Source organism: Bos javanicus, chromosome 24 (assembly GCF_032452875.1).
Source record: "Bos javanicus breed banteng chromosome 24, ARS-OSU_banteng_1.0, whole genome shotgun sequence".
NCBI lineage: Eukaryota > Metazoa > Chordata > Mammalia > Artiodactyla > Bovidae > Bos > Bos javanicus.
The window spans coordinates 33065601-33093019 of record NC_083891.1 but is presented as its reverse complement, the minus strand read 5'-3'; the positions used below and the strand labels follow the sequence as shown (position 1 = coordinate 33093019).

At 42.6% G+C, this 27419-nt stretch overlaps 1 protein-coding gene across 5 annotated transcripts in view; it reads right to left on the bottom strand.

Annotated features, from left to right (window-relative positions):
* Positions 1-15696: 15696 nt before the first annotated feature.
* ANKRD29 (ankyrin repeat domain 29) overlaps positions 15697-27419 on the bottom strand; it is a 47946-nt gene continuing 36223 nt past the window's right edge. For 4 of the 5 annotated variants that reach the window (XM_061399751.1, XM_061399753.1, XM_061399755.1 and 1 more), the window contains 4 exons: positions 27180-27278; positions 25923-26018; positions 22968-23066; positions 15697-16759 (listed from right to left, as the gene is read on the bottom strand). In XM_061399751.1, the coding sequence (XP_061255735.1) occupies positions 16676-16759; positions 22968-23066; positions 25923-26018; positions 27180-27278 (378 nt within the window). In that variant the 3' untranslated portion in view covers positions 15697-16675. The remainder of the gene's footprint in view (positions 16760-22967; positions 23067-25922; positions 26019-27179; positions 27279-27419) is intronic. The other variant, XM_061399752.1, reaches the window with a different exon arrangement.

Sequence of the window (27419 nt, the reverse complement as noted above, 5' to 3'; positions counted from 1 at the left end):
ACATAACTGAGCGGCTAAGCACACACACACACACATACACACAGTCACCAAAATAAGAACAAAAAAATCTTTTAGCTATATACATATATTTCTAGTTCTGTATTTTGTACAGCTTTGATGATATCCAAAAGGCGATGATATATTTTAAAAATAAAGTATCTTATTTTTAAGAGAAAGTTTTTTTGCTGATAAAGCAATCCATGCTTATGGTAGCAATTTTGAAAATTTATAGGCAAGAGTTAAAAACATCATTTATAATTCCACCATTTATGATAATCTATGTCACATCATGGTGTATTTTCTCCTTCTCTAAAAATTGTTTTAACGCATGTAAAGAAAAAAATGTTGCCTGCCACTTCAGTTCCACAAGGATTAAGCTCTTAGTCACTGCAGTCCATAACATGTGTGCTCTGAGGGCAATTTAGGATGGAAAACAACTGGAAGCATTCTGTGCATTAGATATACCAGTCACTAGGTAAGATTCGGAGAAGGCGATGGCACCCACTCCAGTACTCCTGCCTGGAAAACCCCATGGGCGGAGGGGCCTGGTGGGCTGCAGTCCATGGGGTCGTGAAGAGTCGGACACCACTGAGCAACTTCACTTTCACTTTTCACTTTCATGCATTGCAGAAGGAAATGGCAACCCACTCCAGTGTTCTTGCCTGGACCAGGGACGGGGGAGCCTGGTGGGCTGCCGTCTATGGGGTCACACAGAGTCGGACACGACTGCAGCGACTTAGCAGCAGCAGCAGGTAAGATGCATGTCTAAGAGAAAATTTCAAAGACCCCAGATTCTTCCATCTTCCCGTATTTAGAAAAGCCCTAAAATCATTAACTTGAAATGTTTGTTCTTTGTGATTAGCAATGCCAACTACAAATTAGCTCATGGATGCTTAAATCAGGAGCTGAACCTATGAGCCCAATTCTTATATCTTCTCATATCTAGAAAAGCACTAAAATCCTTCATGGTGACACTGTTCCTCATGACTAGTGAAGGCTCCCCGAGACTAACAGAAACCTTCTGGAAAAATATCTGCTTGATTGAATGTATTCCCACTTCACCAAAAGTCACATATAAACTGACCTTTCTCCCCTGCCTCTTTGGAGCAGTTTCTCAGAGTTATCTGAGGTTATCTCCTGGGCTGTAGTCCTCATTTTACCCCCAATAAAACTTAACTTGCATCTCTCACGTTGTGCATCTTAAGTTGACAGCAGTAATCTTTTCATGCTTAATTACATGTGTTTTCCCAGCGGAAAAGTTCATGTACACACAGGTTCTTCCCTTACCTCTTTGGAGCAGGTCCTCAGAGCTCTCTGAGAGGCCTGTCTCTCTGGCTATGGTCCTCAATAAGGTCCCTGAATAAAACTTAACTCACAACTTTTACACTGTGCATTTTTATTTCAAGTGACATGTAGTCAAAGTCCTAGGAGAGGCTTTTCGTTTGTTTGTTTAAATACTTGTCAATACCACTATCATTATAAACATCATCCAACATTGATTGCATTAAAAATAAAGGACAAAACAAGAGGGTCAATGAAATTGTTGCATGTATGCATCTTTATCAATGTGCAGCAAGATCCTCCAGAAAACATCTATGTATTTGAAAACGTGTTTGTGAGTAAAATATGTGGGCTTTTTAAACGAGTGGGGCCATATGGTATACAGTTTGCAGCTTGCTTTTTAAAAAATCTTTATTTATTTATTTGGTGTGTCAGGTCTTAGTTGTGGCAGATGGGACCTTTGATCTTTGTTGGAATCTTTAGTTGCAGCATGTGGAATCTAGTTCCCTGACCAGGGATCGAACCCAGGCCCCTTGCATTAGGAGCGTGGGGTCTTAGCCACTGGACCACGAGGGAAGTCCCTGCAGCTTTTTTTTTTCACATTAAGCAGTATGCTTTTCTACCTCACTACTTTTACTAGTTTTACAGGATTTCATTGTGTGTATGTGACATTTCTGAAGCCAGCAGTGTGGGCCAGTCTCAGGGCAGTGCCTAAGTCAATGAAATGGAGTGTACCATCAGAAAATATTTCAAAATAAATAACTCAAGCCTCAAATTGCATTTCTGGTACATGCCAAGTGTTTGTATGTCTGTAGTAATACTGCATAATTCACTTTTCTTTTTCTTACGCCGTCTCACATTCCTGAGCTTGTCTGGATTCCACAAAGCTTTGCATGTTTCTGTGCCCTCGGCTTTCCTTGTGATACTGCATCACAGAAGCCTAAAAGCTACTGAACATTTTCCTTAGGCAGAGAGATGAGAACGTTGATTCCAAACAAATTTCTTTTCACCTAACAGATGGAAGGGGAAGGCTAGAAATAGTCTGTTAATAGTTTTTGATTCATTACATAATTTATTTAATCAATCTCCTACTGGATGTTTGGTTTGTCATTTTTCATTACTGAAAACAATAATGCAGTGAACATCATTATACCTAAATCCTTACAATCATATATAAATAGAACTATTGGAAAAATTTATATATTGTTGGATCAAAGGAAATGTGTATTTTAGTTTTGAATATTGTCAAGTTGCCCTCCAAAGAGACTGCAATTTACATCTTTGCTTACAACATACAGGAGAACCTGATTCTATCTCCTTGCCAACACTTAACTTTGCTATTCTGATAGGTGAAAAATAGCATCTGTGATTTTAATTATTGTATTTCTTATTTTAAAAAAGATTTTGATGCTTTAATTTATATTTTATTAATGATATGTGAGATTTAAAACCTTTTCATACATTTATAGGCAATTTTATTTCTTTGTCCATATTCTTCATTTTTAAAAGAATATTTTCTGGTTGTGCTGTGAGGCATGTGGGATTAGTTCCCTGACTGGGGATGGAATCTGCACTCCCTGCATTGGCAGTGAAGAATCTTAACCACTGGACCACCAGGGAAGTCCCTGTATTGTTTATTTTCTATTAGTTTTTTCATATTGATTTGTAAAAACTATTAAGAAAATTACCCTGTTGGTCTAGTATATACAGTGCAGATACTTAATTTACTAGTTTCAGTTCAGTTCAGTTCAGTCGCTCAGTCATGTCCAACTCTTTGCAACCCCGTGGATTGCAGCACGCCAGGCCTCCCTGTCCATCACCAACTCCCAGAGTTTACTCAAACTCATCTCCATTGAGTTGGTGATGCCATCCAACCATCTCATCCTCTGTTATCCCCTTCTCCTCCTGCCTTCAATCTTTCCCAGCATCAGGGTCTTTTCAAATGAGTCAGCTCTTCGAATCAGGTGACCAAAGTATTGGAGTTTCTGCTTCAACATCAGTCCTTCCAATGAACACTCAGGACTGATCTCCTTTAGGATGGACTGGTTGGATCTCCTTGCAGTCCAAGAAAACTCTCAAGAGTCTTCTCCAACACCACAGTTCAAAAGCAACAATTCTTCAGCACTTACCTTTCTTTATAGTCCAACTCTCTCATCCATACATGACTACTGGAAAAACCATAACCTTGATGAGACGGACCTTTGTTGGCAAAGTAATACGCTGTCTAGGTTGGTCATAACTTTCCTTCCAAGGAGTAAGTGTCTTTTAATTTCATGGTTTACAAAGTTATAAAAAATTATTCCATGTTTTCCTTTTGAGTTTTAATGATTTCTTGAAGATAATGATCTGCCTGGAATTATTTTGCTGTGAACAGTGATATAGGGATCCAACTTCCCCCAGGCACCCCCCCACCCCTCCAACCTCAACCCTCCTTCCCCCACCCCCCCACCCCCCACCTCTGTCCAAGAACCTCAGCAATCACATGACACCTGCTCTTCTTAAAGTCATCACTAGTTTTCGTGTTGCAGAATCAATGACAACCTATTTGTTCTCATCTCACTTGCCTTCTTAATAACAATGAGCACAGATGATCACATGTTCTTCATTAAACATTCTTCTTTAACCCTCATTCTCCTGGGTTACCTCACTGGCTAAGCAGCCATTGCATCTCATCTTCTAGAGACTAAGGAATGTGATTTGAGCAGCATGTTTCTATTAATAAAATTTTGTTTCAATAAAATAACTTTGAGTTCTTCTAATATAGAAGCTTAGTTTTGCTGCTGCTAACTTTGAAGCTTCAAAGTAGGCAATGATTCAAGGGGGCAAAAAAAAAGAAGGCCTAACTTCTGTACAGATTGCAAGCTTGCCCAGTTTCTAACTTGAAGGCTGAAATTTAATCATGAGAAATGTAGATGGAGCTGGGCCTTTTGGGTACTAGGATGCAGCTGACTTCACCTGGTGATACCTGAGACCATTGTGAATGGACTGGGTACCTCTTCACTTTGCTTTTTTTTTTCATTTCTTGCTGCCACCCCCGCTACCTACCCAACCCCTTCATCTACGCACCCCACAACGCCCCCGCCCCCGCCCCGCCCTGTTGTGTCAGTCAGCTTGGGCTGTCTTAACAAAATATCATGGACTGAATGGCTTAAAGGTCAGTAATTTTTATCCCACGGTAATGGAGACAGAGAAGTCTGAGATCAAGCTGCCAGTCAGTTCGGTTTCCGGTGAGTCCCCACTTCCTGACTTGCAGACGCTGGCTTCTCAATGTGTGCTCATGTGCTCTTTCCTTGGTGTGTGTGTGTGGAGAGAGAGAGATCTCTCTTCCTCTTATATAAAGTCACAAATCCTATTTGGTTAAGGCCACACCCTTAGGACCATTGTTGTTGTTTTTCAGTCACTAAGTCATGATTCTCTGATTCTTTTCGACCCCAGGCACACCAGGCCTCCCTGCCCCTCACCATCTCCCAGAGTTTGCCCAAGTTCTAGTCCACTGAATCAGTAATGCTATCCAACCATCTCATACTCTGCTGCCCTCTTCTCTTTTTGACCATATTCAACCTTAATTATTAAAACTTCTTTATAGCCCTAGGGGCTTCCATGGTGGCTCAGCAATAAAGAATCTGCCTGCAATGCAGGAGACGCAGGCTTGATCCCTGGGTTAGGAAGATTTCCTGAAGGAGGAAATGGCAATCTGCTCCAGTATTTCTGCCTGAGAAATCCCATGGACAGAGGAGCCTGGTGGGCTGCCGTCCATGGGGTCTCAAAAAGTCGGACACAGCCACTAAACAGCAACAACAAACAAAAAGCCCTGTCTCTAAATAGTTACTTGGGGGTTAGGAATTTGTCAATGTAGGAATTTGGGGAAGGGGGACACAATTCAGTTCATTGCATCCCTCTTTGTGCTCAGGGCTGCTTGATGTCTTTTGTGGGCTCTAAGCACCTTTGCCTTTGGGGATCCCTCCTTCCTTAAAAAAAGAAACCAAACACTTAAAATTCCACGTTGGTATACAGATGGATATAATCCAAGCTGACTGAATTATTATATATTTATTATTATTATATTTTTCTTCTGATTTTAAAATAAATTGCTATTAAAACATTTTCATGAGACCTTAGAAGTGTCAGGGGCCCTAGGCACTAGGCCTACTTGGCTTAATGGAGACACTGTAGACACTTTTGTAGACACTGTAAATTTTGCTAACAGACTGCCCCCAAAAAGATCCAGGAAGAGCAACTAGAGCTGACTCTAAAAGAACCACCTTGTAGATGATTGGAGAGTGACCAGTTCAACACAGGAAACATGAGTAGGTGATCAGCTCACACCTGACTCCCTCTGTCAATCTACACATTGCAAACACATTTTGGTAAACTATAGGAAACCTTGAGTTAAAGCTTCTGCAAAACCTTAGGGAGCTTTAGGTTGAGTGTTTTTGAGAGCCTCTTTTTGGTAAAAGACTTTTTTTCTTTTTTATTAATATATAATACACATGTAAAATCTATAAAACTTACATGTACAGTTCAATAAGTTCTTACATACTATATATTTATATTATGTTATCTATTACTTGATAACAAATTATCCTAAAACATAGTGGATGATAAGAACAAACATTTATTAGATTAGATTTTCTGCCAGCCAGGGCTCTGTGTGGTTCTGGGTGGTTTTGGCTCATGAGTCTGTGGTGAAGATGTCAGCCAGGCTACCATCATCTGAAGGCTTGACTGGGGCTGGAATATTTGCTTCCAAGATGCTGCTGGCAGGAGGCCTTGGTTCCACTCCACACAGCTCAGGGCTGCTCATCTGTCTTCAAGACCAGGGAACTGGCTTCCTCCAGAACAAGTGATCCAAGAAAGAGCAAGGTAGAACCTTTATGGTAGCATGCCATTCTTTTTTTTTTCCCTTTTTTTGCCACTAGTTTGACTTCTATCATCATAAATTGCTTTTGCTATTCTTGAACTTCAAACAAATTGAGTCATCGTTCGTGTCTGGTTTCTTTCACTAAACATTATGTCTGCAAGACTCATCCACATCACTTACAGCAATAGTTCATCTTTTTTTTTTTGTTTTTATTATTGGATCATATTCCATGGTATAAAAATACCATGGCAGACATTTGAGTTGTTTCCAGGTTGGGCTATTATAGAGTTGCTATGAACATTCTTACGCAGGTCATTTCTTTGAAATATGCCCTCAATTCTTTGGAGCTCTGCAATAAACTTTTAAAACTCCATACTTAAGCTGAATTTTACAGACATCTTCATTTAAAACAGCTTAGGCTACAACTCATGACTTTAGTGTCAGTGGTTTATGAGACTTCAGGAGTGGGGTATTGTTGGTCAAACTTATGGTAAAGTATTACTCACCACACTAAGGATACTTGAATTGGTGATTAATCCAGTCATGTGTTGCAGTGTAGCTTAGGCTTATTAGTGTGGAGGTAACTTGAATTTAGCCGTTAGTATTTTCCTAATTTGTCACATAATATTTCACATAAGATTCAGTCACATAATACAGTTTCTTTCCCCTGGGATGGCTTTAGGTCTTATCTTTGCCAAAATAGGAAGACTAACTCTTGTAAATGGCAGACTTTCTAAGGCTATTCTTAAAAGTTTAACTGCAAGAAATAGGAACAATAGCAGCGTTTCCTTCCTTAAAAATTAGAAGGTTCAGTTCTAGCGAGGGAGTGAAGAAATCAAAGATGGGAGAAGTCATGCTTTCTGTTGCCAGAGCTAAAGCTGACAAGGCATCTTAAAACTGAGGATCTCAGGAATTCCTGGTGGTCCAGCGATTAGGATTCAGCGCTTTCACTGCCTGGTCAGAGAACTAAGATCCCACAGACCTCACGACACAGCCAAAAAAAAAAAACCGAAAAGATATTTAATTAACTTCCTTCAATTGTTTTAATATGACTTCACTCATATTTTTAAATTATCTTAAAATATTGCCAAAAAATAAGAATAAAACACCAGAAAAAGATTCTAAGACTTTTCAGGCCCACTAGTTCATGGGGTTGCAAAGAGCTGGACACGACTGAGTGACTGAACTGAACTGAAGTGAGTGCATAAATTATTTAACTGAGGACTAAGTATGGTCAGAGAGCTTGGAAAAAACACCTCAATGAGTCCCACTGATTTATCTCATTGCATTTAGTAGGTTAAACAGCAAAAAGAGACAGGCAAGGCCCTCAGTCGGAGGAATGGGAAACAAATTATTCCAGACTTGCCCAGAGAGCATAGAACTTGGTTTTGGCCTATTGTGTTTCAATTTTGGTTTTCTCTGTGTTTCGAAGCACAGGTAAGTACATGGGTGTGAGCTGATGAGGGGAAAAGACATGAAAAATCATCACACTGTGTGACTCTGTTCATAGCTGAGCTTCAACATGGTTCTATGCACTCATTTTTTAGCATCTTCTCATAGTGATATAAAACTTACTAAGACCAACTGACCAGCATAGATAATCACAGACACCACACAGATCATGCACAAAATTCTTTCTTGGTGATAAGCAGAGGAGATGCATTCCCATGGCAATCAACAACTCCTAGAAAGTGTTGTGTGCTCAGTTGCTCAGTCATACCCAATTCTTTGTGGACTGTAGCCCGACAGTCTCCTCTGCCCATGGGATTCTCCAGGCAAGAATACTGGAGTGGGTTCATTTCCTCCTCCAGGGGATCTTCCTGACTTAGAGATCGAACCCACATCGCTTGCATCTCCTGCATTGGCAGGTGGATTCTTTACCACTAGCACCACCTGGGAAGCCCTAGAAAGTGTTAGGAACACAACACAGTTGTACCAACGGAACTAGAATCAGGTCAGCCACTTATCATTAGCTCCAGGTCCTAACCAGACACCACGCTTTTCCTCTCCAGTGCAGGGCCTGAGTTCTTTGATGACTGAACAAGCTCACCAAGGGCAAGCCTGTGCAGCACAAGAGGTCTGCAATTGTTAGCCCTTGTTTCAAGGCCACACTACTTTCTTTTTCTTTTTTTTTTAAGGTTGCTCCACACAGCACCAGGGATCTTAGTTACCTGACCAGGGATTGAACCCATGCCCCCTGTCTTGGGAGCATGGAGTCTTAACCACTGGACTCCCCGGGAAGTCCCATGGTCACACTTCTTCATGAGGTTTGTTGCCTGCTCTCCTCTCCTTGGGACTTTTTCCTCCCACTATCCACCTTTCACTTCCCGCTCCTGTCTATTTCATCTCATCTCCTTTGCTGATTCCCTTCTCTCATCTATTTCCTCACACCAGAGTCTTTCTGGGGACTTCATCTGTCCTATGACTGTGACCATCACCTCTACATAGATGATGCCCAGATTTGGAAGAGTCTTGTCCTAAACGTTAAGCAGCTACTTCCAGCTGCCTTCTGGAATCAAATTCGTACATTCTTCAAACTGAACATGTCCAGACTTCCTCTCTCTCTGTCCCCATCCTAGCTCTGCTGTTCTTCTCTATTTCCTGGCACAATTACTAGCACCGCCCACCACATAAACCTTGAGTGTGGAGTTAGCCCACAGACCTGAGACTGCTCTCTATAGAAAGTCTTGCTCACAAGGTTGGCCACGGGCAGGCCACTGGACTCTTGGCAGGCAAATAGTTCTTTACACAGATATGAAACTTTCCCTAAGTGATGATGGCTCACTGTGCCCACACTGATTGCTCAAACAATGGGGCTCATGCTAAATGCCTGGTTTCTTCCTGGCAGCTTGGAATTCTGGTAGATACTAGGCAGAGGGTACCTATGTGACCAGCTCCCAGTTAAAAGCCTGAGTGAGTCTCTCATGAGCTTGCTTATCAGCAGATAACACATCATAATGTTGCCCTAAGTCTTTGCTAGAGGAGAGGACTCTTGGAAGCTTTAATCTGGATTTCTCTATATCTCCATTTCATTCTCTTTCCCCTTTCTAGTTTTGCTTTATATCAATTTCACTGTAATTTTAGCCATGAATATGACCATACTGTGAGCCCTGTGAGTCTTCCTAGCAAATTGCCAAAGATCACTGGGAGTGATCTTAGGGTTCCCTGATGCACCTTAGTATAATTCCTGACTCTTCTTTCTTTTCCTCACCCTCTCTGTTCAGTTAATCACCTAATTATCATTAGCTCTACCTCTAAATATTAAAAATAAAAAATGTCCCATATTCTCCACCTTCACTGCCTAGATGTTACAACCATGACTCCATCTGGGCATCAATCTCCCTGCTTTCCCCCACTATAAAAGTAAAACCCAAAGATTGGGGGACAGAAGTAAGCTGATGCTATGAGGGAGGTTATTTCTTGTTTAAAAAAATTTTTTTTGAACTGAGTAAATTTGAAGACCTAATTGGCCTTATTCAAGGATTCATGGGAATTCCCTGGCAGTCCAGTGGTTAGGACTCTGTCTTTCCACTGCAAGGGGCATGGGTGCGATCCCTGGTCGGGGAACGAAGATACTTCAATTACCATGGTGCAGCCAAAATAATAATAATAAAGGATTCACGAATTGGGCAACATTCCACCTAACAAGTAGGAAGAAGCTTTAGGAGCTGTACAGAATGGAAGGCTTTCATAGATAGAAAGGGGGTGGGACAGGGAAGTCATAAAAAAGAAAAAAGGTTACCATATTTCAGACAAAGTCACCTTTCTTTGGAAGAAGGGTGGGGAATCTATCAATGTATCATGCAGTTGCTCTCATAGGAGCTGATGTGGTCATTCCAGATTGACTGGTTAAAGTTCATACTCCTGAGAGTAGCTGAAATTGAAATTAAATCTTAAAGCAAACCAGGTTTGTTTTCTGGGGGCAAGTGACTCCGTTTTGGGCATGTTGTTGCTGTTTTAAAGCACTCTCAAAGCCTGTTTACTGGGTTTCCCTGGTGGTCTAGTGGTTGGGGATCTGCTAGCCAACCCAGGGACATGGGTTTGTTAGGGAAATTAGGTAGTCTTGTTTAGGCTTCAGAGACAAAGCAGAGAAGGCCTCTGACCTTGCTTCTAACCTTCCTGGAGACTATCTTGACTATGAATGACTGCCTGCTATGACTGCAAGACTAGCAGCACCATAGATAAGATAGGGGAGGAATCTTGAGCCCTGATGGGGGGCTGGCTAACCAAGCCCCAGGCTTAACAACATTCTAAGTTTTATGCATTAACATGAAATCAGAGCTGTAATTTGCTCACAGATTGATGATGGTATCAGTTTGCGTCCTGGGCTTATAAGCTGGGAACCCTGAACTGTAATCTTTGAAGTCTCACCCACGGAGCGGAAGTGATGCCTGGCATCTTTTCTGTCAGGCGAGTGTATGTTCCTCAGTTCTGCTTCGTCACAACAAAGATTTGGAGCCACAGACATTAAAGCCCTCGGTGCGTCACAGCTCTCGGGTCTTGGACAAACTGTGTTATAGCTCTTAGACAAATCAGTGTTACAGCTCTATTTTATTTAGAAGATAGCAGAAGAATCCATCCTCGAAGCGTGAAGGCATGCCAACCCAAAGACGTGAAGAGAAGAGAGTGGAGGAGTGCGCCAGCGCGCAGGAGAGAGCCCTTTGGTTCTTCTTTTTATGTCTTTTCCTCCCCCTGGGCCTGCCCTATGTAAATCGGGCTAGCCAGGAGTGCTGTTTGTTCTACCTGAGGTCCTCACTCAGGTCCTCAGACCTTCCTTTGACCTTCCTTTGTTCTATTTTTGTGGGCTTTTCCCTTCCTTGTCTTTTAGCCACCGCCATTTTGGACTCCTGTTTCCTATTCTAAGTACCTAACATTTTCCCAATTGGGTCTCCGGATGGGCTGTGACACAGGACTTCTCAACACTGTTTGAGTCTGAATGTTAGTCAAAATCCAATTTGGTGATGTTTCCTCTGCTGTTTCTATTTCTCTTTTCTTTTAATGTTAGTATATTGAGAGTAAGCTAGATAATTCTCTAATAAATATTCATTTCACTTCAGTTCTGGAGAAGGAAATGGCAACCCACTCCATTATCCTTGCCTGGAAAATCTCGTGGACAGAGGAGCCTGGTGGGCTGCAGTCCCTAGGGTCACAAAGAGTCGGGCATGACTGAGTGACTAACACTTACTACTTACTCAGTTCAGTTCAGTTGCTCAGTCATGTCTGACTCTTTGTGGCCCCATGGACTGCAGCACACCAGGCTTCCCTGTCCATCACCAACTCCTGGAGCTTGCTCAAACTCATGTTCATCGAGTCGGTGATGCCATCCAACCATCTCATCCTCTGTCATCCCCTTCTCCTCCTGCCTTCAATCTTTCCCAGCATCAGGGTCTTTTTCAGTGAGTCAGCTCTTCGCATCAGGTGGCCAAAGTATCAGAGCTTCAGCATCAGTCCTTCCGATGAATATTCAGGGTTGATTTCCTTTAGGGTTGACTGGTTTGATCTCCATGCTATCCAAGGGACTCTCAAGAGTCTTCTATTGATAGTATTCATTTGTATACAATGAGCGGCTTATTTTCTTAACAAATCCTTTGAACCTGAGACGAAAGTGAAAATATTTGGCAACACATTAATTGGGGAAAGTGAAAACTTTCGGCAAAACAGAATTCAGTCCCAGGTCCCGGAAGATCCCACGTGCTGCGGGACAACTAAGCCCAAGCACCACAAATACTGAGCCCATGCACCTGGAGCCTGTGCTCCAAAACAGAAGAAGCCAGCACAACGAGAAGCCTGCGGACTGCAAATAGAGTAGCCCCCGCTCGCTGCGATTAGAGAAAGCCCATGCAGCAACAAACACCCAGTGCAGTCAAAAATAAAATAAATAAATAAATCTTTTTAAAAAAGCCTGTTTCCTCAGTTGCAAGATGAAGATGGTAACAGTGCCTATTCCATAGGGTTGGTGCCAGGGGTAAATAAGAAAATACATATAAGCTTCATGAGACTGGGCTTCCCTCATAGCTCAGTTGGTAAAGAATCTGCCTGCAATGCAAGAGACCCTGGTTCGATTCCTGGGTCGGGAAGATCCCCTGGAGAAGGGATAAGATATCCACTCCAGTGTTCTTGGGCTTCTCTGGTGGCTCAGCTGGTAAAGAATCTACCTGTAATGTGGAAGACCTGGGTTCTATCTCTGGGTTGGGAAGATCACCTGGAGAAGGGAAAGGCTACCCACTCCAGTAGTCTGGCCTGGAGAATTCCATGGACTGTATAGTCCATGGGATTGCAAAGAGTCGGACATGACTGAGTGACTTTGACTTTTCATGAGATGATCTACTTAAAGTACTGAGGACATTACAATCCTTTAACAAACATTAGCGATGTTTCTATTGTTAGTACTGACAGTCTGTGGACTCTATCTGGTCACTACTTGTGAGGCTCAGTCAGTTCCAGCACCAAAACCACTTTATTATGAAATTAGGACCTCAGCTTCTCACTCCTACAATCTGCAGTGCAGGCCCACCCCAAGATACAGGCATTTCCATCAGATTCTAAGTAGCCTGGAATTTGGGGGTGCTCTTTTCTTCTGAGTAGGTACCCCAGTGTGGGGTAATGATGAGACATAGCTTTAGTGTGGTTGTGAAACAGGAAGGAAGAGGACAGGGCACATTTAAAAGATCGACAGTTGTTGAGAATATGACAAAAACTGGTTAGAACCAATTAGGTTCAAGATAGCAGAAGATTCAACTTTCAGTAGACCTTGACCCTCAGTATATGTTCACTGTAATTCATCAGTATGCTAAATGACACACCCACAGACACCATGATGGTTCTCTAGGCTGACCAGAAAAGGCCAAAAAGTGACCCGTGTCCCACTTCCTAGAAATCCCCACTCCTTCCCCTCAAAGTTGAAATAATCCTCCCAATCATTAGCCTGTGAAATTACCCAATCTGTAAAAGCTAGTTCACTTCAGTCGCTCAGTCATGTCCAACTCTGCGACCCCATGAATCGAAGCACACCAGGCCTCCCTGTCCAACACCAACTTCCAGAGTTCACTCAAACTCACGTCCATTGAGTCGGTAATGCCATCCAGCCATCTCATCCTCTGTTGTCCCCTTCTCCTCCTGCCCCCAATCCCTCCCAGCATCAGAGTCTTTTCCAATGAGTCAACTCTTCGAATCAGGTGGCCAAAGTATTGGAGTTTCAGCTTTAGCATCAGTCCTTCCAATGAACACTCAGGACTGATCTCCTTTAGAATGGACTGGTTGGATCTCCTTGCAGTCCAAGGGACTCTCAAGAGTCTTCTCCAACACCACAGTTCAAAAGCATCAATTCTTCGGCGCTCAGCTTTCTTCACAGTCCAACTCTCACATCCATACATGACCACTGGAAAAACCATAGCCTTGACTAGATGGACCTTTGTTGGCAAAGTAGTGTCTCTGCTTTTGAATATGCTATCTAGGTTAGTCATAACTTTCCTTCCAAGGAGTAAACGTCTTTTAATTTCATGGCTGCAATCACCATCTGCAGTGATTTTGGAGCCCAAAAAATAAAGTCTGACACTGTTTCCCCATCTATTTCCCATGAAGTGATGGGACCAGATGCCATGATTTTAGTTTTTCTGAATGTTGAGCTTTAAGCCAACTGTTTCACTCACCTCTTTCACTTTCATCAAGAGGCTTTTGAGTTCCTCTTCACTTTCTGCCGTATAAGGGTGGTGTCAGCTGCATATCTGAGGTTATTGAGATTTCTCCCAGCAATCTTGATTCCAGCTTGTGCTTCTTCCAGTCCCGCATTTCTCATTGTGTACTCTGCATATAAGTTAAATAAGCAGGGTGACAATATACAGCCTTGACGTATTCCTTTTCCTATTTGGAACCAGTCTGTTGTTCCATGTCCAGTTCTAACTGTTGCTTCCTGACCTGCATATAGGTTTCTCAAGAGGCAGGCCAGGTGGTCTGATATATTCCCATCTCTCAGAATTTTCCATAGTTTATTGTCATCCACACAGTCAAAGGCTTTGGCATAGTCAATAAAGCAGAAATAGATGTTTTTCTGGAACTCTCTTGCTTTTTCCATGATCAAATGGATGTTGGCAATTTGATCTCTGGTTCCTCTGCCTTTTCTAAAACCATCTTGAACATCTGGAAGTTCATGGTTTACGTATTGCTGAAGCCTGGCTTGGAGAATTTTGAGCATTACTTTACTAGTGTGTGAGATGAGTGCAATTGTTCAGTAGTTTGAGCATTCTTTGGCATTGCCTTTCTTTGGGATTGGAATGAAAACTGACCTTTTCCAGTCCCGTGGCCACTGCTGAGTTTTCCAAATTTGCTGGCATATTGAGTACAGCACTTTCACAGCATCATCTTTCAGGATTTGAAATAGCTCAACTGGGATTCTGTTACCTCCACTAGCTTTGTTCATAGTGATGCTTCCTAAGGCCCACTTGACTTCACATTCCAGGATGTCTGGCTCTAGGTCAGTGATCACACCATCGTGATTATCTGGGTCGTGAAGATCCTTTTTGTACAGTTCTTCTGTGTATTCTTGCCACCTCTTCTTAATATCTTCTGCTGCTGTTAGGTCCATACCATTTCTGTCCTTTATCGAGCCCATCTTTGCATGAAATGTTCCCTTGGTATCTCTTATTTTCTTGAAGAGATCTCTAGTCTTTCCCATTCTGTTTTTTTCCTCTATTTCTTTGCATTGATTGCTGAGGAATGCTTTCTTATCTCTCCTTACTGTTCTTTGGAACTCTGCATTCAGATGCTTATATCTTTCCTTTTCTCCTTTGCTTTTTGCTTCTCTTCTTTTCACAGCTATTTGTAAGACCTCCCCAGACAGCCATCTTGCTTTATGAAATTCCCATGAAAGAAGATGTCTTTGTACAACTTTGCTGAATAAAAGAAAGCCAATGAGGAAACTGGCATTGCTTAACTATTAAGATGTTTATATCTGGATGTTTTAGCAATACAGACAGAGCTTTCTAATTTTTTTATCCCGAAATTAGATTGCAGGCTCATTGCTTAGCTGGTTAGGTTGTAGGCATCTTTGGGGGCTCTGTGGGTTGTTCATTACTGGCTTTGTTGTTATATGGATTAAAATAAACTGATTTTTTGATGACTGTTTTATTGATCATAATAAACTTTAAGAGAATCTCTTCTAATGTCAAAATTATTAACTCATCATTTACTGACTTAAAGATAATGCTTTTAGTACTATTGCAACTTGGCTAAATATATATGTGTATATCAGGTTTAAAACATTTCCCTCCATTTTAATGTGTTTTCACATGGAACACTGGCTGGAAACCAGAGCAGACATGAACAAGAAAACTAAAGATGTGTTTTAATAACTGAAATGCCAGCAAGTGTTTATTATGGTAAGTTACAGAAAGATTTAATTTTTGTGTGTGCAATTAGGCACCGACTGAGGTGTATAGACACCACTGATTAAAACTGCAGTGAATATAAATTCTGACCCCCCCTCAAAGGAATAAAACCTAGGTTTCTTTCTTGGAATCAATCAGGTCAAGAACATGCACAGATGAACACTTATTAAATACTAGTAACAGTCATTTATTACTTATACTCCTTCAATACTAACAGCAACACAGTGTACTTATATACATCACATTACAGCCAAGGACTCCAAAGTCATTGTATCAAGCAATGTGGTGTTGGAAACTCAAGATTCCACAGCATGTCAAGTCTACTTAGTTATGGCACAGGAAATAGATTCCCATTAATAGACCCAGAGTGACAGCTCAAAGAGACAAACCTACACTTCTTGTGGCTTGTGATTTTCTGAATTTCCAAATTTGCCACTTGTATCCTACCATACCAACAACATTGACTCCAGGTAAAAATGACCTTTACATATGAAGAATAAGATCAGGACTAAATGAACAACTTGTCTTTTTTTATAGTTCCATAGTCCATCTTTGGAAAGCATGTGGTGGAAGGTCAGAAGTGGCTTTTTAATAATGTAACTTCGCCCATTATTGATTCACAATAACCATGGCCAGGACCCTTGGGTGGATGAGAACATTTTATACTGGAATGACATACACATACATGTAAAATACGATAGAACCGTATCTTTGAGCTCACGTATATTTAACACAAAAGTAAAAGAGCATCAATTCATTGAAGGTCAGACTTTCAGTCTTTTTAAAGGAACAAAGCTTCCTGTTTCTGTTTCTAAGAGGGTTTAACTCTATCTTAGAGTTTAACTGAAAGACCCAAGTTGATGTAGTTTCAAACGAGTTTCTGTGGAATCCCCCACTTAGAATGAACGTGCCAGGCCCCCTGGAGTGGGGCTAGAGGCCAGAGCGAGAAGCCCACTACATGGGAAGGGTCCCTGAGCGGCTCTGCTCTCCACTCGGGACACAAGCCACACAGCTCTTCTTGGCCAGGGACCCCAGGTGGGCGTTCTGGGCATTTTCTTTCTTACAGGAATTTCCAACACTATTTGAAAAGCAATTTCTTTTTGGACGGTATGATTAAGGTTTTTATCTTTCAGTCAAATATGGGACTGAGTTAGCTCTTCCTGTGTCCTTCTTTACTTCGGAGGAGACGCAGTATATGTTCATTTTTGGTTAGTTCTGCTGGAAGTTCATTGGCCTGGAAGAAAATAAAACAGGCATGAGTGAATTCTCAACCACCGCTGGTGTGGTTTTAGGGACTCTGAACAGGGGCCCCTCACCCAGACCTGCTCCTCCACTGATGAAAAATCCCACTGGACTTAGTCTTTTGTATCAAGGTTTTAAAGGTTGTTTTTTGTTTTTTGTTTTTAATATACTTAAATGTACATATCACCAGTTACTTTCTTACCTCATTGTTAGTACTTTTTCTTTCTTTTTAAAAAAAATTTTGGAGTAGAATTGATTCACATTGTATTAGTTTCAGGTGTAGAGTGATTCAGACATGTGTGGGTATATATACAGATACGTGTGTGTGTGTGTGTTCTTTTTTGTATTCTTTTCCATTATGGTTTATTATAAGATACTGAATATAGTGCCCTGTGCTATACAGTAGGATCTTACTGTTTATCTATTTTATATTTAGTAGTTCATATCTGCTAATCCTAAACTTCTCATTGATTCCTCCCCCACTTCCCTCTTTGGTAACCAGAAGTTTCTTTTCTATATCTGTGAGCCTGTTTCTGTTTTTTAATAAGTTCATTCATATCATATTTTATTTTTTAATTTTTTTAAAGATTTATGTATTATTTTTGGCTGCACTCGGTCTTCGTTGCTGCGTGGGGGCTTTCTCTCCTTGCAGCAAGCACAGGCTACTCTCTAGTTGCGGCGGGGGGGCTTCTCACTCCAGTGGCTTCTCTTGTCGCAGAGCACGGGCACTGGGCATGTGGGCTTCAGTAGTTGCGGTGGGAGATATGTTGTTGGATGAGAAGGCAGAGTCAGGAAATAGCCAGAATGTAAGACACATGGGAAAGAGCAGCTTCAGTGGCCCCCATGCCCCACCGGATCCAGCCTCACTCCATGTCCTCTCTTTTCACAGTGCTGCTGAGACGCATTCTTTATGCATTTATTTTGTGAGCAAGTCTCTAGTCCACGAAATAGACATGACAGGGCAATGGTTCCCAAACTTTTCAGTCTCAGGACTTTTGTATACTCTTTTGAAAATTATTGAGGACTCTAAAGAGCTTTTGTTTTTAACTTATTAAAAGTAAAAACTGAAAAAAATTAAGTATATTTATTTTAAGCATATTCAAGTATATAATATATAATATATATTATATATATATTAAGTATATATATATATACAAATATATTAAGTATATTTACTTAATATACAAATAATATACTTAATATATTAAGTATATTTCAAATATATTTTAAGTATATAACCTATTAAGGTTAACATAAATAATACATTTTGAAAAAGAACTAAATTTTCAAAAACAAAAAAGTTGGAAGAGTAGCACTGTTAACAGTTTTGCATATTTTGTTACTACCCCACTCCAGTACTCTTGCCGGGAAAATCCCATGGATGGAGGAGCTTGGTAGGCTGCAGTCCATGGGGTCGCTAAGTGTCGGACAAGACTGAGCGACTTCACTTTCTCTTTTCACTTTCATGCATTGGAGAAGGAAATGGCAACCCACTCCAGTGATCTTGCCTGGAGAATCCCAGGGACGGGGAAGCCTGGTGGGCTGCCGTCTATGGGGTCACACAGAGTTGGACACGACTGAAGTGACTTAGCATAGCATAGCATAGCTTAAAAGAAGACAATTAGATTCTCATATCTGCTTCTGCATCCAATCTACTGTGATATTTTGTTTTGGCTGAAGTATATGGAAAAAATTTAGCTTCATACAGACAGGTAGTTGGAAAAGAGAGAAACATTTTAATAGCCTTTTTGGATCATAGTAGATATTTTTCTTTGATGCTTCAACATTACAAGTGGCTGTTTCTTAAAGATTAATTGCTGTGTGCAATCTGGAACCACATCAATGAATTTTTCTACTCTGTTGCATTAAAATCTATAGGTCTATCTATCCGCAAGTGGATTTTTTTTTTAAACCTATGCTTGATTTTTAACATCCCGTACTAGTCATTTAGAAAATACCAATAAAACTGGAATTTTTATAAAATAACTTACAGAGGTTTGTAAAATTATTTTCAGCCACAGTTGGTGACTCTGCTTTGATGTGTACTAAGGTGCCAATGGTTTCTTCCACCACTGTCTTTGCACCATTACAGCAAATGGCTGTGTGTGCTAAATCACTTCAGTCATGTCCAGCTCTGTGTGACCCCATGGACTGTAGCCCTCTAGGCTCCTCTGTCCATGGGATTCTCCAGACAAGGATACTGGTGTGGGTTGCCATGCCCTCCTTCAGGGGATCTTCCTGACCCAGAGATGGAACTGGTGTCTCTTACATCTAATCTGCATCGGCAGGCAGGTTTTTGTTTTTTTTTTTACCACTAGCGCCACCTGGGAAGCCCAGCAAATGGCAGCACAGGGAAAAGGGCAAATAGTGCCTCTGTATTTTTATTGTTTTATTTTAATTTTTAGAAACTTCCCTGACCAGGGATCGAACCCATGCCCCCTGAAGTGGAAACGTGGAGTCTTAACACTGGACCACCAGGAAAGTCCGTCTCTGTATTATCAAGAATATAAGTTTTGACCTATTAGAACCTTTGAAAGGGTTTGGAGGACACCTCAACTGTCCATGGACCATACTTTGAGAACAGTTGCTACAGATGAATAAAAGGATGTTCTTGGGAATTCAGGGGAGGCAATTCAAGTGCAGAAATGCACTCAAACTGGGGAGAGAACTCAGAGGTAGTTTTTTTTCCCCCTGCAGTTAAACCTGGAGCCCCAGCTGCTTCATCTGAAACCTGGATCTCAGGTGAAGTTCCTGCAGTCCCCACTTTCTAGACTGGATCCTGCTCCCTGACCCCACCTGCTGGGAATGATGAATTTGCCACAGTGGTCCTGCTGTGTACCTCGTCCTGCAGCTGCGCTCCTGCCCACCCACAGGACCGCTGACGCGGGTGCCGGACTGACAGACGGGGGTCTCTGTGCGATGCTGCCTTAGGCCAGAGGCCCCGCTGTGGGGTCAATTCTACTATTAGCTTAGTTCCTGCAGGAGCAGACATTGTATGGGCTTAATGCCTGGGCCTGAGAAAAGTGCTCACAGAGAATGGACCTGAGTGCCATCCAGTCTTTGAGTAACCCTCAGAAGAATTAACTGTTTGGCATCAATTATTGGTCCTTGATTGACAGGCAGGCAGGTAGCCAGGGGGGCCCTCCACAGTCAGGAAGAGGAACAGCTCTAAGAAGCTGTACCTCTGTCTAGAAGCTTGTTGAGTAAATATATGTGTCTGTCTCCATCAATATCTGTATCCTTTACCATTAAAATAAACTTCATACTCTCAGAGTTTTGGCCAATCGCACCACTGTTCTGTGTGTCATCCATTTAGGCTTAAAAACCTGGTCTCATTCCTCCTTTCCCCCAGTGGGTCCCCACTGAATCCTCAGGTTGCTGAGGTTGTGCCAACTGCTATGATGGCTAGCACCCAGGTTGCCCCTAAAATCCGTCTTTATTAATCCTAAAATCCTGACAGCACAGGACCACAGGTCCATATTCATGACCCACAGCATCACACCACTCTGTCCCCACTGCTCTTGGGAGAAGATGTGTGCTGAGTCCCCAGTTGGGGTACCAGGAACACAGGATCCCTGCACCCATGCAAAAGGCCACGGTCTGGGGGGAGGATGCTACTGGGGCCATGGTCACCCTCTCCTTGGGCATCTGCCTCAGGGAAGAAGTCCTGGAGCCTAGAGAGCAAACGGGTGCTTCTGTACTAGCTGAGAAGGGACTCTGTCCCTGGAAGGCTTCAGTAGCATTCTTTACTTCCTGCTGATGGCTCTTGTCACTCTGTATTGCAATCTTTTTTTCCTTGCATTTGCTTGATTATCCTTATTCTCCAGTAAACTGTGAGCCCTATGAAGTCAGACACTGCGTGAAACTTTTTCACCAATACCTCTCCATTGATAAGGTTCACAGCACAGTGCATGCTATCTGTGTGTGCTAAGTCGCTTCAGTCGTGTTGGACTCTTTGCAACCCCGTGGACTGCAGCCCAGCAGGCTCTGTCCTGGGATTCTCCAGGCAAGAATACTGGACAGGGTTACCATGCCCTCCTCCAGGGGATCTTCCTGACCTAGGGATCAAACCCGCTTCTCTAATGTCTCCTGCATTGGCAGACGGGGTCTTTACCACTAGCATATCTAGCAGGCACTACTGAGTGTTTGTTGGATGAATGAATGAAGGTCAAGAATACATCCTCAAGAGTCCTGAGTGGCTGCTGGAATCCCAACAATCTTGCTCCTGAAGCTGCCTCTAAAGAGCCTGGCTTTTCCAGGCTGTCTGGCTTACGGCTTTAGGAAGAATCCAAAGTCCAGCATTTCGGTTACTGGAAATTCCCCATAACCATTATTGATGGGATTCCAGGGGACACAGGAAGAATTGCATCTTTCAGTTTCTATATAAAGATACTAAAGCTTCCCCCTTGATTTAACTCAATACAGGATGGCTTAGCTATGAAGACATCTTAGGACCGTCTATGTCCAAGATGCAAAGGTAAGAGAGCGATTGTGGTTTTGTGGGCTCATGATACAATCAGGTCCGCTAATGGAAAACAATCCATGTATTTCAGGAAGAGATAAGCAGCAACATTGTCTTCAAGCACTTCACTGATAGGAACAGGGGAAATAGTAATTCCATCTGCTAAGTGGAATGAGAAAAAAGAGGCTCTTGGCACATTGTTTAACTGTACTTCAAAATGGTTTCTTTTAAAAACACCAGGGAATGTTACATGGTTTTGGTTTTATTGTTAATAAAATCCAACACAGTAATGGGCTTCCCTGGTGGCTCAAACGGTAAAGAATCTGTCTGCAATGTGGAGACCTGGGTTCAATCCCTGGGTTGGGAAGATCCCCTGGAGGAGGAAATGGCAATCCACTCCGGTATTCTTGCCTGGAGAATTCCATGGACAGAGGAGCCTGGCAGGCTACAGACCACAGGGTCGCAAAGAGTCAGACACGACTGAGCAACTAATACGCAAACACAGCAACAGATGCTTATTAAATTCAAGCAGTATACAAGTATAGAGTGAAAATGCTCTCATATCCTCCCCTGTTAATAAGCACCCATCCTACTTCCTCCTTCAAAAGTCAGTAGTTTAGTTGTTTTCTCCAGACCTTTCCCAGGCTACCCTTCTGCCCCCAGTCTCTATATCTGACTGCTTAGGCAGCTGTTGAGTAGGAGGGAATACAATGATAACCTTTTTTTTCCCGCCCTGCGGTTACTGTGCATCCTCCCACCTCCAAGTTTGACTTAATAGAAAACTAAAATTATTTGGGGGCTATAAAAATATGGGTTGATTTTGCTCAACTATACTTCAATAAAAAAATCTGGGTTGGTTTTACAGCTGTGGTCAAAGTCCTGTTAACAATATAAAAGCAACATTTTCCCCTTGCCGTAACCAAATAGAGTACAGGAAATTCTCAAGATATGAGTATCCTCATAGAGGATGGTTATTAAATTACCAGAATTTTGACATTTTCAAGACACTTCTCTGATGATAGAACACTTATAACCTTACTCCCCCCCACCACTGTGCCCTACCTCCTGCCCCACTGTTACCTAAAAAATCACTGATGATATAGGGGTTTTGAACTTCTGGGTTCAAAAGGCTTCCCCAGTGGCTCAGATGGTAAAGAATTTGCCTGCAGTGAGGGAGACCTGGGTTTGATCCCTGGGTTGGAAAGATCCCCTGGAGGAGGGTATGGCAGCCCATTCTAGTATACTTGCCTGGAGAATTCCATGAACAGAGGAGCCTGGCAGGCTACAGTCATGGGGTCACACAGAGTTGGACGTGACTGAAGTGACTTAGCATGCATGCATGCTGGGTTCAAATATACTGCTCACTCATAACATATAATGAGAACATTTTATGTTCTTACTATGTCCAAGAGAATTCCCTGGTAGTTCAGTTGGTAAAGAATTAGCCTGCAGTGCAGGAGACCTGGGTTCTATCCCTGGGTCAGGAAGATCCTCTGGAGGAGGAAATGGCAACCCACTCCAATATTCTTGCCTGAGAATCCCATAGACAGAGGGGCCTGGCGGGCTACAGTTCATGGTGTCGCAAGAGTCAGACATGACTTAGTGACTAAACCAACCACTATGCCCAAGGATGAAGTTAGTGACTGGAGCCAGAGACATGCTGTCTTGGCTTCAGCAGATGTGATCTTATCTCTTTTCATAGGCACCCAATGGAGGGAAAAGATGACTAAGACAGTACCTTGTTTCTCAGGGCTGGGTCCGCCCCTGCTTCCAGGAGCAGGGCAACTGTTTTAATATTCCCACTGAGCACCGCCGCGTGGAGCGCCGAGGTCCCATTCTAGGAGAAAAGGACAGCATGTGTCAGGTGAGAGCTCACAGCTATCAGCACTCAGCTTGGCTTGCCTCATGAACCAGCCTGGCTGGGGATACTGTAATGCTAGAGCCTTTCTCGTCCTTATCTTCCCTTTTCAAAGTCACTAACTTCAGCATCTAACACAGTGTCCTCAGGGACACTGCAGACGGTCAGTATAAATACTGCCAACATCCTTTTGCAAGTACAATAAGGGATCTGCCCAGTGCGTCCACGACTTCATGCTCACTTGGTCCATTGTAGATGCATTAGAACTTGCTGTGGGAAAAACAACAACGCTCTGTCAAACTTTTTTTTTTCCTTAAGAGTCTTTGTGCTTTAGGTGAACACACTTCTGCAAGGCTGGAGGTATAGCTTGCTCACCTACAGGCCAACTTGTCAGCCCAGCTGCACTCACTCCGCATGCACAGGTGGGCAGGACGACGACTATGGAGCCACAGGGCTTAAGAGTAAGAGCAGGTGGGGGTGAGGACCATTCCTTGCCCTCAGCCCTGAGTTGAAGCAGCTCTGGGTACAGAGGGGACCTAGTGAATAGGCTGCTGACATTTTATGAAACTTACTGCAAACATTTATTGACATAAGGAAGCAGCCATGCACAGCACGTAGCTGGATTCTGGGAGGGAAGAGGAGAATACAACAAACCTGATATAAGAACAATGGATAATCATAAGATATCTGTTCCAGAAGGTACATATGTCTGTGAACAGCACCTATATGCAAGCTTAGTTTTCAAATTAATCACTATATATAGACATTGGGTTGGTCAAAACGTTCCTTTTTCTGTAATATGGTTCTAGTAGCGCTTAGTTGTCTTTAACTTCATTCAAAGCAATTTTGTTAGATTACATTCTGACAGCTGTTGTATCAGTGTGCATTTAAAAAACCTTGCGAAAATTGGTGAATTTTTGTGTAGCCACTTTAATATTGAAGATGGAAGGAAAAGCATTTTGTAATATTAATAAAACACCATTATACTTTATTACTGTATATGTACATATAAAACCTTCTGATTTTGTAGACAAGTTAAATAAATATCATACCCAGAGAAAAATTTCAGCAAGGCAGCAGTTTTCCATGTCTGCTTTACCATGCTTACCACGCATGGCGATATGCTAATCTGATAACATGACATTCACTTAAATCTTAACCAATCTATCAATGTTGCCTATGTGCAACATGGCTAAGAATAAAAATGTAAAAGCTAAGAATGAGTTGTCTGAAATAAGACTAGATATTGCAAAGTCCATTTCTGAAGCTTGTTTCTTTTATTCACAGAGAATTCACTTGAACAGACTGTTTATTCTTACTTTCCAAACAGTTTTTACAAAGTATAGTTTTTTGACTTCCAAGCTCAGGGAGGTCAATTAATTCATTGGGGTGAAAGAGGCCAGGACTGAAAACAGGAGCTCTGTATCAGCTGACATCAGCCTTGGAGCCTGAACACATAAAGGTCAGATACAAGGCATCCAAAAAGCCTCTGGGGTCGTCTAAGGGCAAGTACTTCAGATACATCAATAAATCCCAAAGTGCTAAAGGATGTCCCAAGTTTACAACAGGTTCTGGTGTCATCTCTCTAACAAAACAGGAGTGTGTATACCAGGAATCAGCAAACGACGGCACTCAGGCCAAATCTAGCCTCTTTCACCGCCTCTCCGCAGCCGCCCCCCCACCCCGCCCACCTGTTTTTCTACATCCTGATTAACTCAGAATTTAAAAAATTTTAAAAAGAAGACTATTTTGTGACGTGTGAAAATATGGAAGTTCAGAAGTACAGGACTTCCCTGGTGGTCTAGTGGTTAAGAATCCGCCGGCCTGTGCAGGGGACACGGGTTCGATCCCTGGTCTGGGAAGATCCCACGCGCTGCAGAGCAGCTACGCCTGTGCACCGTAACTACTGAGCTGTGCTCCAGAGCCCGGGAGCCCAAACTACTGAGCCCAGGCGCCTGGAGCCCGTGCTCCCCAACAAGAGAAGCCGCTGCAAGGAGAAGCATGTGCACCACAACTAGAGAAACACCACACACAGCACCAAAGACCCAGCGCAGCCAAAAATAAAAACCCTAAACAAGGAATTTAAAAAAGGAAATGTAATGTCCACCAGTGAAGTCTGATAAGATGCAGCAACACTTTTGGTTGTTGTATTTTCTATGGTTGCTTGCTCTGTACGACCGCTGAGTGAAGCTGTTCCAACACAGACTGTACAGCCCACAAAGCCTAACATATTTGCCACCTGGTCCTTTATTGAAAAAGACCGCCAATCTCTGGTAGATCCTCCAGTTTAGAAATATTTTAACTCAAAATGATTACAACTTAATAAAGGATTTTGAGGGCTCTGTTTTCTGGAAGACCCAGCCCTCCAGGATGACACAGTCTTTGAGGTGTCCAGATGTTTGAAGCTTACTTCATTTGACCTAAGCTAACACTGTGGTTCTTTGATCCAGGTAATGAAGAGAAAGAATGTACCTGTCCTTCATGTTTTCTGGGACACAAATCATGTCATGATTTGTGAAGGACTTCACCAATCTTCCAGTGATATATTAATATTAATATGGTTGACTCTGATTTAGCATTTCATTACTATTGTCTGATTTTCTTCCCCCTAGAAAACTAGGTTACCTATAGACTCTGGTTCACCCTTTTTATTACCTTTCCATTTCTACCAGTGCCCAGGAATCTCCAAAATTAAGAAATTGTAGGTATGTTCTCTCAAGAATACAACTAACCAAGGAAATGGTACCTGGATTCTACTGGAGTCCCCAGTGCAGACTTCTCAAATTTCTAACCCCTCTCTTTTACAATTTGGTAAAATTTCTCTGCAGGTCTTACCTTCAAAATACCGAGGGTGGGTGAGAATTTCAGCAGCTCCTTTATAACATCATTATACCCTTTGTTGGCTGCTTTCAATAAAGCTGTTGTACCATCCTTTACAGAGAAAGGAAAAGACAAGTTAATTATTAACATATGTGTGTGTTGGCTAAGAATGAAATGTTTGTTGAGAACTGGGAACATGCTTGTCAGAAACAGGCAAAATATGTAAACTAAAGCACAGGGCTGCCATGTCTTTTAAACTCAAATCATTTTAGAGCATACTAAACAGTTAACTCTGCATGAAAGAATACCAGACAAAGTATGTGACTTATTCTGTTATCTTAGAACCCTGCCGTTTGGGAATTCAAGGTCTTCTAGTCCCTTAGAATATTGGGGAATTTCAGGAGGGTATTTTTAGAACATACATGGACTAAAGAGGCATTCTCTGCAGTTCACAACTTAGAAATTAATTGTTGAACTGCTTTTTAAAAGTTTTGAAATTTTAAATTTTTTATGACTGTTGAACTGTATCTATGGTTTTGAAATTTTAAACGTGCTTTTCTTTACGCTTTTCCAGGTACACACTATTGCCCTAGTCTGCCCTGGGTACATGGATGCTGTGGGAGAACAGGAAAGGGGCAGACTGAAATCTGCAGGAAAGAATGCAGAGACAAGTTCAAAAATTAATATTCAGTTTCTGTTGTCCTTTTCTGGCCTGAGAATAAATTTTCCAATTCCCCCTTTCTCCTGCTGGAACACATCAGTTGCTGTATTTGGACGATCTTGCTCACAGACTACTATAGTAAGGAGATCACCCTTGTGGTGCAGCTGTCTACAGCCTGGGGAGCCTGGGCACCGCGGGGACCCCAAACCACCGACCCCGCGAGCCAGCTGCACTGCGGCCCAGAGGCCAGCAGGAGGCGCAGCGCCAGGCGGATCAGCAGCCAACGGGGACACATCCCCAAGGACCGCCGAGGTCCGAGCCTCCTACCTCCCCCATCCGCCGCGGGTCATCCAGAGGCTAGCTCTGGTTGGAGGGATATTCTCGAGGAATTTAACATTTTACCCTTAGAGACCGAGCAGCAATTGCTAAGTTTCAATGAATTCAAACCTTTCCCTGGGTTTTCTGCTAAAGAGCAGGAGGTTGGGAGGAAACCCTGGTGAATTAGAGACAAAATGAAGCGGCGTCTTTTTTCTCCGCACGTCTGGGCTCGGGGGTCAACGCTTCGATGGGAGGCCTCTCCAGCCCTCCCGCGCGGTGGTCCCCGCACTCACGTGGCGGGCGGCATCGCGCTCGGCCCCGCGCAGCAACATCACCCGCACCACCTCGCTGTGGCCCATCTGCGAGGCGATCCACAGCGGTGCTGTCCCGTCCTGCGGGGAGAGGACACGGGGCGGGGTGGGGTGGGTGCGGAAAGTGGTTAGGGCCTGGGCAGGGCTCCCGACCACACACAAACGAGGGCGATTCTACCCACCTACTGAGACTGGCAGTGCCTGGACCACTTGGGAAATTGC